The following is a 15,436-nucleotide window of genomic DNA, read 5'->3' as shown; positions in this document are numbered from 1 at the left end:
TGTGTGTGTGTGTGTGTGTGTGTGTGTGTGTGTGTGTGTGTGTGTGTGTGTGTGTGTGTGTGTGTGTGTGTGTGTGTGTGGGTGCGTGCGCCACAGGAAGGCCCTTGCATCCCCGTCCTCTCATCTCTCTCTACAGCTCACGTGGCCCGGAGAGACCCAGCCCTACAGAAAAACCCCAATACTTCAAGACCAGAAAGGAAAACAGACTGTTGGATGGGATGGAAGTCCTCTGGTCAAGCGCTGCAAAGTCCTTTTATTTTTTGGGTAATTATTATTTATAGTCAGTAGATTGATAACGCCCCAACACAAACACTGCAGGGCATCATTCATTCTCCGAGCGGTGATGTTGCTCCACCACAAATTGTTCAGACCACCGGCCAGAACCCAGATCCCCATAACTCAGTGTCAGAGTAAAGAAGAAAATCTAGTGTTCTGTAGCTGTGTCCCGACCGCCATGTTTTTTTTTTATTTGAAGGATATCCCCAATAGAGAGGTGCATCCTTACTGCTCTGACAGGTCAGGAGGAACCTGGTACCCACACATGAATTTACAGTTATTTTAAGCCACAGCCCAGGGAGAATCTGACTAGTGGCCTAACGGCACGTCAGGCTATTTATACTGTGTGCTGGACATATTTCCCTGTCTTCCACGACTGCATCCCATCACCTGTCACTTACCCTGCCTTGTATTTGATTCACTGTGTGCTTGGTTTTATACACGCAGTACGCAGTAGAATCTATCTGTGCATTTCACATTATTCCTAAAATATCAATAGGCTAGTGCAGGATGTGAGACCGGTTTAGAAGTATGTACATCCAACAATTAACTGCTTCCACCAAATCAACCATGACTTGACAGTGCTAATACGCCATATAAAACATTGATAATCACCTACTGGAATATCACAGTTCAATCAAACAGATGTGCCACTGAAAATATGTGTTTACAAATCACATACTCTTGCCCCATACATTAACTGCATACTTACGTTACAGGTCATAGTGCCCCCAGCTATGTAATTCTCCTATTCAAAATAAGATATCGGATGCTGTCCACAAACATACTGTATGTTAGAAAATAGATACGGATTGAACGTCTGATTCAATTTATTCAACAAATCAACAATAAAATATTAGGACTACACCATGTAAATGATCATTCACAATACTGTACAGTAATCAATAGGCATCCCCAGGCAACTACCTCAATACCCTGCCCTAGAGTGCCACCTAGTGGCTATTCAAACGCCATACCTCCAACAGAGTACATTACATTTGGCCTGTCTTGCTGGGGAATACGTGGAATAAGCTACAGTAATCACAAAAACACAACAGGAACAAAAACAAGGAGACAAATGACAGCTATGCGGCTTTAGGTCTACGTCAGCTGTGTTGGTGTTTGCTTATCGTGGCAGTGTTTGCTCTGTTTTTGCTGTTGTCGTTACAGACCTATTTTTGTTGCTATGCTACTACTCTCTACTCTGGAACGGCATTATAGGGTGCTCCTGGACAACAAACACAAGGACTTTGGCTAGGTAGGTGCTGGTGATGCCGTAACGCAGCAGTCTCATCTCCAGAGACAGCTCAAAGTCCTGCGGCTCGGTGATGGGCTGCACCACAGCCATCACGCCACCAGAGGATACTCTCTGAGCGCTGAAGAAGCTGCCCTCGTTGCCGCCGACGATGGCAATCTGGACGTGGTCTCCGGGCACGGTGTTGGACGGGCCCATGCGAAAGACGTTAGTTGGCACAGGGATGTTGGTGGGAAAGGTGAGGTGGTAGTAGGTTATTCTCAGAGGCGAGACCAGGCACTCGCTAGTCTGATTGCAAAGCAAGCGTTCACAACGACTGTAAGGAAAGACAAGGGACAGGTAAAGAACAAGACAAGACAAAGATGGACAGATAGAACAAACAGAGAAACAGAGAAAATAGAGAGGTATAAGTTTGATTTGCCGTGCATGGCATGCTGCTAGCTGGGTGGGGCTAGGTTGGTAGGGACAAAGTCACATCAGAATCAGCAGCCTCGTGTTTCTGTGGAACGGCAAGTGTCACTCTGCCCCCTGTAGGGTCATGCAAGAACATATCAAAGCAAAGTATTACATTTCGTCATTCAACTGCCTGCATTAACACGGAATATAACAGCACATGCTTTAACTGAATCCTAACTGATTGTGCATCAACATTGGGCATGCACAGCTTCCATACAGAGGTAGGGGTTGGAGATGGGGTTGAGGTTGTGTATACACTATAGAGCAGTGGCCATAAAATAACTGATGCCTGATCCACACTATACCGATCCAACCATGCCGTGCTGGCTCTGATATTTTTATTTTCACATTATCCTTTCCATCCACATCCTGAATGTGTAACCAGGCCAGCCCAGTAATGCTTGACTCGGCTCAGTAGAGTAAAAAACGTATGTTCTCTTGACCAACAAGGAGTTCCCTGAAATCATCCCCTTAGTCAATGAGAATTTAACTGAGAACTCCTTACCTGACGTTGGCCATACTAACATACTGCATACTTAAACTGCATACTACACAGTAAACCAAGAAAAGTTGAAATGACCAAGTAAAAACATTTTGAGTTAAATTCACTCTACTGGATTTAACCCTGAACAGAGTGATACGCTCGCGGGAGTTAGTGTTGATAACTGGAGTTAATTGGGACTGAGTACTTTCAACTCCATTAACAGTAACCAGAGACAGGGAGTTAAAACTAGTGATGCAGAACAAAGCTTCATGAAGCATTGAGGTTTTCCAGACAATTCTGTTGAAAATAGGTTCTTTACTCAATGCTTTGATCAACACAGTGTACACTAGTGGCACCTGCTGGTCAAAATAATTTAGAGCAGCCAAATTATTATAGATGACATCCCACACACTGTTGTGCATACACAGCATAACCTTTTTGTCTATTTTCAACACAATTGTCTGGAAAACCTCAATACTTCAGAAAGCTTTGTTTCCCCATCACTAGATAAAACTATGTTAGATGTGGGAGGGGTGTTATTGTCATTATTGTCATATTGACATTTTTTTTAATTGATTGTTTCAATATCTGTGTTTTCACAATAATTGATTTTGATCTTATGCTACACAATGATATATGTAACATACATTTTCCTAAACTAATGTAATCTGTAAGTGGTTGGATTTATTGCAACTCTTACTGAGAAGGCTTTTCCTGTTTACTTTATGTAGGTAGTCTCTAACAACAGTACTCTCCTCCCTGCTCTGACATGCATTCTGAATGTAAGCCAAATCAAATCAAATGTTATTTGTCACATGTGCCGAATACAACAGGTGTAGACCTTAAAGTAAAAAATAAAAAATAAAAAAATTATAAAAAAATAAGAAGTTGTGGGTGATGTGAAATTGCTGGACAATCCTCCCTTTAAAATATATACCAACAAAGAATGGATGTCACATTGCAAGCTACCTTAATATGACACATTAATATCACACCCTTAAATGTGACCATGTAAACCTCCAAATAGTGTTGAGTTTGACGACACAGGATTTGAATTAACTCTTACGATTATATTGTGAGAATGAACATTACTCAAAATAATTAACTCTAGAATACCGAACACCCCTGCAGAGAGTTAAAAAAGTAACCAATTTATTTTCAATTAATACTGTACAAAGTGAAACGCAATGACGTAGAGTTAAATATCTACGTTAAATTCAGCATATACAACTGTGAAAAAATAACTGTTGCCAGAGTACCTTTTACTCTTTCAGACTGGTACCAAATGTTATATGTGGCAGAGTAAATTTTTCTTCAATTACAGTTAACTTTACTCTGTCATTTAAACTGTGTATGTACTCATCGTTACATACTATTTAGCACATAATGTTTAGTAAAAAGTATGCAGTATGACACGTCCGCAACGCAGTAGTAGCTCCTGACTGGCTGAGCAGGTGGGGCGGGGCCGAGTGTGGGTGGATTTTTCCAAATTCAACAGACATGCATCGCATTAACCATCCTGATAATAACCATCCTGATAATAACCAGCCTGATAATAACCATCCTGATAATAACCAGCCTGATAATAACCAGCCTGATAATAACCAGCCTGATAATAGCTAAATTCCAATTAGATTAATTTCTCTAAGCTCTGAATAGACTAAGAATGCGTTATAGGCCTATTCAGGCTGGTTATAGGCAGACTATCACATTCGACCTATACCGTAGCCCATATAGCCCATCTAAAAAGGACTGAAGACAGAAACCGATAATTTGGATTCATGTCAACATATTTATTAGTGAAACCAAAGTGCTGTAACACGTATAAATGAAATTAAACAGCCTAGAACACACCTCAAACGTTTCATATGTTCAAATCAAAAGGCTATTGGACCGAAAAACGTGGACAGTCGGGTGCATTGCAAATTCAGAACCGCTGGACAGCAACATAATAAACTAAAGCACTGATCATTGGGAACGAGATCAGAATGACTGCTAAGGCTTGAATAATTAAATAGGTAGCCTAGCCTACAAAAACAATCCAGACGTTCAAATCAAAAGGCCTGATTAACATGACATCAGTACCGCAGCCACATCCCGATTACCCGGTGCTGACACATTCAGAAATAAAATAAAATGCAATTGTATTGGTCACATGCGTCAAATACAACAGGTTACCGTGGAATGCTTACTTACAAGCCCTTAACCAACAATGCAGTTCAAGAAATAAAAACGTACAATAAAATTACAATAACGAGGCTATAAATAGGGGGTGCCGGTACCGAGTCAATGTGCGGGGATACAGGTTAGTCGAGTTAATTTGTACATGTAGGTAGCGGTAAAGTGATAATGCATAGATAATAAACAGCGAGTAGCAGCAGTGTAAAAACAAAGGGGGGGGGGGGAGGTGTCAATATGTAAATAGTCCTGGTGGCCATTTGATTAATTGTTCAGCAGTAATATGGCTTGGGGGTAGAAGCTGTTAAGGAGTCCTTTGGACCTAGACTTGGCGCTCTGGTACCGCTTGCCTTGCGGTAGCAGAGAAAACAGTCTATGACTTGGGTGACTGGAGTCTTTGACATTATTTTGGGCCCTTTGACACAGCCTAGTATATAGGTCCGGGATGGCAGGAAGCTTGGCCCCAGTGATGTACTGGGCTGTACGTACTACCCTCTGTAGCGCCGTACGGTCGGATGCCGAGCAGTTACCATACCAGGTAGTGATGCAACCGGTCAGGATGCTCTCGATGGTGCAGCTGTAGAACTTTTTGAGAATCTGGGGACCCATGCAAAATCTTTTCAGCCTCCGGAGGGGGAAAAGGTGTTGTCGTGCCCTCTTCACAACTGTCTTGGTGTGTTTGGAACATGATAGTTTGTTGGTGATGTGGACACCAAGGAACTTGAAACTCTCGACCCGCTCCATTACAGTCCCGTCGATGTTAATGGGGACCTGTTCGGCCCTCCATTTCCTGTAATCCACGATCAGCTCCTTTGTCTTGCTCACATTCAGGGAGAGGTTGTTGTCCTGGTACCACACAGCCAGTTCTCTGAGCTCCTCCCTATAGGCTGTCTCATCGTTGTCGGTGATCAGGCCTACCACTGTTGTGTTGTCAGCAAACTTAATGATTGTGTTGGAGTCGTGCTTGGCCACGCAGTTGTGGATGAACAGGGAGTACAGGAGGGGCCCCGGTGTTGAGGATCAGCGTGGCACATGTGTTGTTGCCTACCCTTACCACCTGGAGGCGGTCCGTCAAGAAGTACAGGATCGAGTTGCAGAGGGAGGTGTTTAGTCCCAGGGTCCTTAGCTTAGTGATGAGCTATGTGGGCACTATGGTGTTGAACGCTGAGCTGTAGTCAATGAACAGCATTCTCACATAGGTGTTCCTTTTGTCCAGGTGGGAAATGGCAATGTGGAGTACGATAGAGAGTGCATCATCTGTGGATCTGTTGGGGTGGTATTTGAATTGGAGTGGGTCTAGGGTTTTCGGGATGATGGTCTTGATGTGAGCCATGACCAGCCTTTTAAAGCACTTCAAGGCTACTGACGTAAGTGCTATGGGTGGTAGTCATTTAGTCAGGTTACCTTCACCTTCTTAGGCACAGGGACTATGGTGATCTGCTTGAAACATGTAAGTATTACAGACTCAGTCAGGAAAAAGTTGAAAATGTCAGTGAAGACACTTGCCAGTTGGTCCACGCATGCTCTGAGTACACGTCCTGATAACACAGTCATCAGGAACAGCTGGTGCTCTCATGCATGAGCATTCAGCTCATCTGCTAGGCTTGCATCACTGTGCAATCAGCGGCTGGGTTTACCTTTGTAGTCGGTAATAGTTTCCAAGCCCTACCACATCTGACGAGCGTCAGAACCGGGGTTGTAGGATTCCATCTTAGTCCTGTATTGATGCTTTGCCTGTTTGATGGTTAGTCTGAGGGCATAGCGCAATTTCTTCTAAGCGTCCGGATTACTGTCCCGCTCCTTGAAAGCGGCAGCCCTAGCCTTTAGCTCAGCGCGGATGTTGCCTTTAATCTATGGCTTCTGGTTTGGATATGTTCGTACGGTCACTGTGGGGACGACATCGTCGATGCACTTATTGATGAAGCCGGTGGCTGAGGTGGTATACTGCTCGATGCCAATGGATGAATCCCAGAACATATTCCATATTGATTAGTCTGTGCTAATCAAAACAGTCCTGTAGTGTAGAATCCGCGTCATCTGACCACTTCCGTATTGAGCGAGTCAATGGTACTTCCTGCTTTAGTTTTTGCTTGTAAGCAGGAATCAGGAGGATATAATTATGGTCAGATTTAACAAATTAAGGGTGAGGGAGAGCTTTTTTGTATGCGTCTCTGTGTGTGGAGTAAAGGTGGTCTAGAGTTTTTTCCCTCTGGTTGCACATGTGACATGCTGGTGGAAATTTGGTAAAACTGATTTGAGTTAGCCTGCATTAAAGTCCTTGGCCACTAGGAGCGCCACCTCTAGATGAGCATTTTCTTGTTTGCTTATGACCTTATACAGCTTCTTGAGTGCGGTCTTAGTGCCAGCATCGGTTTGTAGTAACAAATAGATGGCTACGAATAATATAGACGAAAACTCTCTTGGTAGATAGTGTAGTCTACAGCTTATCATGAGGTGCTCTACTTCAGGCGAGGAATACCTCGAGACTTCTTAAATATTAGACATCGCGCACCAGCTATTATTGACAGATAGGCACACACACCACCCCTCGTCAAACCAGACGTAGCTGCTTTGTCCTCCCGATGCACGGAAAACCCAGCCAGCTCTATATTATCTGTGTCGTCGTTCAGCCACAACTCAGTGAAACACAAGATATTCCCATTTTTAATGTCCTGTTGGTAGGATAGTCTCGATCGTAGATCATCCAGTTTATTTTCCATTGATTGCACGTTTGCCAATAGAACGGATTGTAGAAGTGGTTTACCCACTCGCCGACGAATTCTCACAAGGCACCCCGACCTCCACACTCTGTATTTCCATCTTTTCTTCACGTGAATGACGAGGATTTGGGCCTGGTCTCAGGGAAGCAGTATATCCTTCGAGTCGGACTCATTAAAGAAGAAATCTTCATCCAGTTCGAGGTGAGTAGTCGCTGTTCTGATATCGAGAAGCTATTTTCGGTCATAAGAGATGGTAGCAGCAACATTACATACAAAATAAATGCGAAAAAACTAACAAAATAGCACAGTTGGTTAGGAGCCCGTAAAACGGCGGCCATCCCCTCCAGAACTGCTGGACAGCAAAAGATGGTTTAGTATTTAGTTTAAAAGCTCTGACGGAGGCCAAGAGCTCTGACAAGCTCTGACGAAGGCCAAGAGAACAAAACATATGTTCAATTAGGAAACAGAAATCCACTTTKAAAAAAAAGAAAAATACTTCTGTTTTCAAAGATGTAGCTTACAATGCGATACTCGTGATCATTTTAAAGAGGACAAAAACTACTTTTCCTACATTTGAACACCACCGCAGAAGCTTCGCTATTCGGCATCTTCCCAATTATGTAGCCTAGTTTTGTTGTCTGGCTACTTCAAGAGAACTACGGCCTATCACTCGCAGCCCACCTCTTCCAATGCATTGTGGAAAAGAGTGCATTGAACTTTACTAGACGAAGAGCCAAAATTAGTATAACATCCTGGCATTTAAACCATACTCGATTTTAAAAAATGCAATACTATAACTCATCCAATTTTCGCACACTGAGAATGCATCATGCGCGATTGCTTTGTTTCCCGCTATTTGTTGATTTTGGTAGCGCATCACCATATCTAATTGATCAGCTGTTGTCAAAGTCAAAATGAGCCTACTATTTAGGACACAAGCACGGGTATGTGAACTTAAAACAGATATCCCCAGTATTTGAGAAAGAGCCCTCAGGTAGGTAGGTACTCACATCTCCCCTGCTTGGCGGTAGTTGGGCGGACACTCGAATGACAGGCATCTGAATCCACCCTGCACGTTGAAGCAGCTCTCTGTCACAGAGCATGTGTGTGTTCCTGTCACACACTCATCAACATCTGGACAGGAAGAGAAACAAATAAACTCAGAACCACAAAAATGGAAAATCCTTTATATAAAACATAAAACCCTGGGTTCAAACCTTGAATGTGTTAGACCGCTAATCTAAAGCCTAGGCATTAGCTCAGGGAGCTAGCATACGTTTTCAGGTCTCAGGCAAGGTTACTCATGTACCCCGAATCATCACTGTTACAATATGTCTTCTGATATGAAGTATAACCATGACCCCCATGCTGTGGATTCCTGCACCCCCCTGAGGAGTGAGGCCTTACCCTGGCAGCTGCGTCCATTGGGAGCCAGGGTGTAGCCGGTGGCGGGGCAGGTGCAGTAGAAACTCCCAGGGGTGTTGTTGCAGCGGTAAGAGCAGATGTGACCCCCGGTGGGCAGGGCACACTCATCAATGTCTGGAAAGGTCAGAGGTTAAAGATCAGAGGTCAAACATGGTGGATGTAAAGGGTACAGGAAGTAAAGACAAGAAATACCTCAGTAATGGGGCTCCTGATTGGGTTTAACAGTAGGCTATGGCTCATCGGATACCGTTTTAGCATCTCCTACCTTCACAGTTGATGCCATCTATGTCACTGAGCTGGTAGCCACGGCGACAGTAGCACTGGTAGGAGCCGTACACGTTGGCACATTCTTGACTGCAGGGGCTGCTCTCACATTCATTTAGATCTACACCCAACAATATAACTCAGTTAGAGATAACACTAGTGATCTATACACAATGTATCTGATGATTTATGCATATGTACAGTCGCTAGTGAAAGTCTACACACACTCCTTACACAGACTTCACATTTTCTGCCTTAAAAGGGAATTAATTTGACTATTTTCCTACTGATCTACACAACCTACTCCACATTTTCCTAATGAATTAAACATAAAGAAATTAAGATGTCTTAATTGTGTATGTCTTCACACCCCAGAGTTAATACTTGGTGGAAGCATGTTTGGCAGCCATTATTGTTGTGAATAATTTTGAATACGATTGTACCAACTTTGCACAACTCTTAGGGTAACATGTACCAATTGTTTTTGTCAAAATTGCACAAGCTCAGTAAATTTGGTTGGGAGTCATTGATGGACAGCAATATTCAAATCTTGTCTCTGATTTTCAAGCAAATATATGTCAGGATTGAGACTGGACCACTCAGGAACACTCAACACCTCTTGGAAAGCCATTATGGTGTGTCTTTGGCATACACTTTCTTGTAATTGTCCTGCTGAAAAATACAACTTTATCAAATTGTTCGGTTTTCAGAAGACTGAGGTGGGTTTTCCTCTAACTTTATATCTGGGCTTTGCTCCTTTCATATTTATTTTGATCCTGACAAACTCCATAGTCCCTGCTGGTGACAAGCATACCCATAACATAATGCTGCTACAGCAATACTTGAAAATACAGGGTTTCACTCTATGTTTTGCTGTATTGGATTTGACCCAAGCCTGTAGTTTTTCATTTAGGCCAAGAAAGTGTATTTATTTGCTGTGTTGTCTTGCAGTATTACTAAACAGCCTTGTTGAAAACATCATTGATGATTTGGAGTGGATTTTTTAACACAGAGTTAATTATTTTCACTTTGTCACACGGGCCGGTAATGTGGAGTGAATGCAATGTTGTTGATCTGTATCTTCAAGTATTGTGGTGGCAGCATTATTTATGGGTATGATCGTCACTGGCAGGGACTGGTGATTTTGTCAGGATCAAAAGAAATATGAACGAAGCAAAAAGTTTGAGGAAACCCTGACTCAGTCTTCTGAATACATAACCCTGGGATAAAGTTATATTTTTCAGCGGGATAATTACACAAATGTTAATTCCAAAGACACACCATAATGGATTTTCAATAGGTGTTGAGTGTTCCTGAGTGGTCCAGTCTTAGTCCTGACTTAAATCTGCTTGAAAATCAGAGACAAGGTTTGAATATTGTTGCTCATCAATGACTCCCAACAAAATGTATTGCGCTTGAGCAATTTTGACAAAAACAATGGATATACGTTGCCCTAAGAGTTGTGCAAAGTTAGTAGAGTCTTATTCAAAATGATTCACAACTGTAATGGCTGCCAAAGGTGTTTCCACAAAGTATTAACTCTTGGGTGTGAAGATATATGCAATCAAGACATCTTTGTTTTGTATTTGTTATTCATTTGGAAAATGTTCAGAAAATGTTCTTGCACTTCGAAAATGTGAAGTATGTTGTGTACACCGATAGAAAATGTATCAATTTTGGAATTTTATTTTAAGACCGCAAAATGTGAAAACTGTGCAAAGGGAGAGTAAACTTTCTCTAGGCCCACATTGATCGTGTCCCTGCTTCTAAATATCTGAGTATCTGGATTGACAAAAAGCTCACTTTCAAAAAGCATATGGATGAGTTGGTTATTAAGAAGTTAAGAAATAAAATTGTATTTATTTATAGGAATATGGCATGCCTTCTGTTAAATAACAGAAAACAAATCATTCAGTCGACAGTATAGATTATGGTGATATCGGCAATATGAACGCAGCTGCCACTGTATTGGAGCCATTGGACGCAGTTTATCACAGCGCACTATGCTTTATTAAGGGCGACAAGTTCAGTACACCTCACTGCATTCTGTATCAGGAAGTAGGCTGGCCCTCTGAGGTCTCGTAGACCGATGCATTGCACTCTTTCTGTTTATAAAGCCCTCTTACACAAACTTCCACCGTACCTTACTTCATTGTTAACCTACAGACGTACGAGCTACCAGACCCGGTCTCAGGGATGGCTAACTTTGGAGATCCCTTCCATTTCCACTGAGTTAGGTAAATTTGCTTTTAGTTTTTTCGCACCTTACTTTTGGTATAATCTCAAAAACTCTCTAAAATGTGATGTTTTGGTGCCTCCAGATTTCCATATCTTCACACCGTTCCTGTACCATACCGGGGTATACGGTATTACCGGCAGTGCACACAGGAGGTGCTATTTCCTTCCAACTGTTAAATAAAATGCTGACAAATGCTAACAAAGTGTTTTGTATCTCTGTTCTGCTTTTCGTAGTGTATTGATGTGTATATCTTTAAAAAAAAAAGATGCTGCACATGATCTTGAGAAAAAGACATGACCACAAACTTCAGTAAGGCAAAACAAGAGATGGCCAATGAGAGAAGCCCAGATTTAAACACCTCTGTTATCTTTGGAACGCTGCCTTACCGTCACAGTTCCTGCCGTCGCTGGCCAGCTTGAAGCCTTGGGTGCAGCTGCACTTGTAGGACCCCAGGACATTCTCACACTTGTGGGCACAGAGGCGTCCAGGGTAGTGCCTGCACTCGTTGATATCTAAGACACAGAAGAAAACGACACTAACTTGAACATCTACAGTTTGAGCAAGCACAGATGACTGTATCCAGTATCCTGGTCCTGTATGACACATCTACAGACCCAAGCACAGAGGACAGTATCCTGGTCTTGTATGACTCAGTTGACCGAGTATGGCGCTTGCAACGCCAGGATTATGGGTTCGATTCCCGAAGCCACCAATACGTAAAAAAATATATGCATGCATGATTGTCAGTCGCTTTGGATATAAGCATCTGCTAAATGGCATATATTCGATTATTTTATAAACTGCGTGGTTTGAGAACTGCTCGAATTACGTTGGTAACCAGTTTATAATAGCAATAGGACACCTCAGGAGTTTGTGATATATGGCCAATATACCACAGCTAAGGGCTGTATCCAGGCACACCAGGTTGCGTCGTGCATACGAACATCCCTCAGCTGTGGTATATTGGCCGTATATCACAACCCCTCGGGCCTTATTTTTAAAAATAATATTATTGTATAACAGCCACCCAGTCTTGCGTGACCCTTAACTTGAACCCTTTGTCATAAGACCTACATAACACTGTGATAACAATGACATAACAAATGTCATAAACAGTCATGACTGTTGGCGTCCTGCTTACGCCAACTGACATTACACTGTCATGTAACTACTAGGAGGATTAAGTCAGTGCGTACCTTCGCAGACGCGGCTGATGCTGTTGAAGATGAAGCCAGCCTGACACTCACAACGGAACGATCCTACCAGGTTGATACAGCCGTGGCCTGCACACGCTCCATCAGGACCCTTACACTCATCGATATCTGCACCAGGGGGGAGCGAGACCACAAGATATTACAGGCAGAAACAAGCACATTCTTAAGCAAAAGAATGGATTCCAAAGGATAGCGAGGCCACAGGAAATACATGGAAATGTAGGCTACAGTATCCGGTTGCTGATGCTAATCAATGGAGGTGAACGTGGTAGAGATCCATTCTAGCAGTGCTGCAGTGTACACAGGGCATGTTGAGGCTCCCTTGGACAGAGTTGTCCAATATAGCCCAGGAGAGGGACCTTATGGAGGCCTTATCCCCAACTGACACGATGAGGTCTAAGTATGCAAGTGAGGCAGCTGTACGTACCCACGCAGCGGTTGCCGCCGTCGTTGAGGTGGTATCCCCGGCCACAGTTGATAGAGTTCCTCTGGCAGGTGAAGGAGCCCATCGTGTTCATACATAACTGGCCAGGGCGGCACGGCTCTGTCTGGGTCAGACACTCATTGATGTCTGGGATAGAGGTCAGAGGTTATACTGTACATACAGGCAATGCTTATCTATATATTGACAAGATATTGGACCGTCTGCTCTAACAATGGGAATGAATGTTCGCAAATGCGGAAGGCAGGCGGGAGGAGGACGAGCTGGTGGGAACATTCTAGCCAATGAGAGGGCAGATACTCATGTGAACAACATGCCCAACTCTTATATAGAATTGTTTTTTCAAAGTTGCCGGGATACCACGTGAGTCCACTTAAATCAGCACATTCGTAACAACCTAAACATTATGAAACTTCTATTCTATTTGATCAAATAAGCCTCACTTAGAAAATGTGCAATTAAATTTTATGCTGACCGAATTCGACACTCTCTCATTGACCTTCATACAAAAAATTCCCACTTGGTCTGCTTTACGCTTATTTTTCGCAAGGACAGATTTTGTGGCGCAGTCAGCCCTCTCGCTTCGCCTCCTCAACTCTGATATGGTTCACATAGGGCACCACAGGGTCATATCACCGAACCCCTTGTGCCCCTTCCTCCCCGCCACCACTACGATGATGAGTTCCTAAAATATGCCATGTATGTCAGAGAACACTGTGAACTGTACTTTGAAGATACTGGGTTTGGGGGTACATGTGGGATGGATGGGGTTATGTGTTGCCTTGATCATAGGTTGCCATGGTAACGTCTGTCAGGGTCCTGATGCTTACCGATGCAGCTGCCCATGGCGTCCTGGATGTATCCGTCGCCACACTGGTTCTTGGGCAGACAGCGGAACGACCCCTGAGTGTTGTGACACTCAAAGTCCGGGGAGCAGTTGTGGGTGCCCGACTCACACTCGTCAATGTCTGGGGAAAGAAGGCATGTTGTACGAGGAAAATCAAACTATATGTGATTCAAATCTATTCTCATAAATATTCAACAATAGCTTCATTGCAAGTCAAATTCTACCAGCTCTTGGGAATAGATTTGAGAAAGAAAGAAAGAAAGAAAGAAAGAAAGAAAGAAAGAAAGAAAGAAAGAAAGAAAGAAAGAAAGAAAGAAAGAAAGAGACGGACGGACGGACGGACGGGCGGGCGGGCGGGCGGCCGCCGACCGACCGACCGACCGACCGGACCGACCGACCGACCGACCGACCCAGTTTATCATGGATGTATGAATCATGAATCATACATATTGATCCTTCATTATTCCCTTGTAGGAGGCATTGTGTTGTGACCTCTGACCTTTGCAGTTGTTGCTGTCCGTGAGCTCATAGCCAGTACCACAGCTGACCTCTCTCTGGCAACGGAATGACCCCACTGTGTTGATGCAGTGCTCGCCTCCTCTGCAGTTACTGGCCCCCAGCAGGCACTCGTTTATATCTGGGAGATGGAGGGAGGAAGAGGGGAGGATAGTATCGAAGCCGTATCTAAGAGGTAAGAAATCCTAGTCCTGGAGAGCTACTAGATGTTTTATTCCAGCTCACTAACTTTTCAACAAGATATGGCTGGTCCTGTACCTCCAGTCTACTCACCCTCACAGTTCTTCCCATCTGGTTTGAGTTTGTAACCTTTGAAGCAGGCACAGGTGCTGTTGCCCACACATTCCTGTGCACACTTCGCTAATCCTGTGCACATTATAAACAAACAGAAAATAAATGACTTATGTTCCTGACTTTCTCTGTGAGGACACAGTCTATTACTAACATGTGAACGTCATGTGTGGAGGGGTTGTTACCGCTGCTGCACATGTTATTCGGTAAGGGATTCTCCTTCTCAGTGAGGGTCTCGTTGTCTTTGTCAGAAACTGTGGGGAAAGAAAAGAGAAGATTGACCAGTATAGGCCAAAACTAAGTTCGCAAACAAAGAGTGTTGAAACCAATGAATGCATCAGGACAATGGAGTTCTTTACTGAAACTACAGTAAGACCCCTGTCTCCTAATGACCACCAGAGGGCAGAGTAGCATTGGACATATACTAGAAAGAATAACGTTCCATAAATCCTTCCACTCTCCACTCTCTCCACCTCTGTACTCCAGCGTTCACCTTCTCCCACCGCTCCACTCGCTTGACTTCTCCACCTCTCTTCCCTCGATCACTCCACCGTCTCTTCACCCTCTACCATTAGTCCTTCCCTCGTCTTAGAGTTGATTCTCTTACCCAGGGAGTTGCTGGTCTCCACATCAGGGGCTCCGTCATCGCAGCAGGCCCGGGACACCAGGCCACACTGATAGCCCAGAGACAGGCTGTGGTCACAGGTCAGACCATGCTCGCGAGCAGCCCGGCCCAGCAGACAACAGTCACAGCACATCTGGAGGGGTCAGACCAGAGATATACGATTACTCAATGTGTTTATATGCATAATTTGGCCAGAATGACAGA

The 15,436-nt window shown here is 43.7% G+C and overlaps 1 protein-coding gene across 2 annotated transcripts in view; it reads right to left on the bottom strand.

Moving 5' to 3' along the window:
* LOC111962218 (fibulin-1-like) overlaps positions 1 to 15,436 on the bottom strand; it is a 47,895-nt gene that overhangs the window by 19,183 nt on the left and 13,276 nt on the right. Inside the window, exons 4-15 of one of the 2 annotated variants that reach the window (XM_023985134.2) lie at positions 15,215 to 15,365; positions 14,793 to 14,861; positions 14,590 to 14,682; positions 14,300 to 14,437; positions 13,784 to 13,921; positions 12,939 to 13,082; positions 12,494 to 12,619; positions 11,684 to 11,809; positions 9,060 to 9,179; positions 8,777 to 8,908; positions 8,380 to 8,503; positions 1,380 to 1,847 (exon numbers count right to left, since the gene is read on the bottom strand). In XM_023985134.2, coding sequence (XP_023840902.1) covers positions 1,469 to 1,847; positions 8,380 to 8,503; positions 8,777 to 8,908; positions 9,060 to 9,179; positions 11,684 to 11,809; positions 12,494 to 12,619; positions 12,939 to 13,082; positions 13,784 to 13,921; positions 14,300 to 14,437; positions 14,590 to 14,682; positions 14,793 to 14,861; positions 15,215 to 15,365 — 1,740 coding nt within the window. In that variant the 3' untranslated portion in view covers positions 1,380 to 1,468. Of the gene's footprint in view, positions 1 to 1,379; positions 1,848 to 8,379; positions 8,504 to 8,776; positions 8,909 to 9,059; positions 9,180 to 11,683; positions 11,810 to 12,493; positions 12,620 to 12,938; positions 13,083 to 13,783; positions 13,922 to 14,299; positions 14,438 to 14,589; positions 14,683 to 14,792; positions 14,862 to 15,214; positions 15,366 to 15,436 lie in introns of those variants that run through there. The other variant, XM_023985133.2, reaches the window with a different exon arrangement.

This window comes from Salvelinus sp. IW2-2015, linkage group LG4q.1:29, assembly GCF_002910315.2.
Source record: "Salvelinus sp. IW2-2015 linkage group LG4q.1:29, ASM291031v2, whole genome shotgun sequence".
NCBI lineage: Eukaryota > Metazoa > Chordata > Actinopteri > Salmoniformes > Salmonidae > Salvelinus > Salvelinus sp. IW2-2015.
This window is presented reverse-complemented; position numbering and strand designations above follow the sequence as displayed.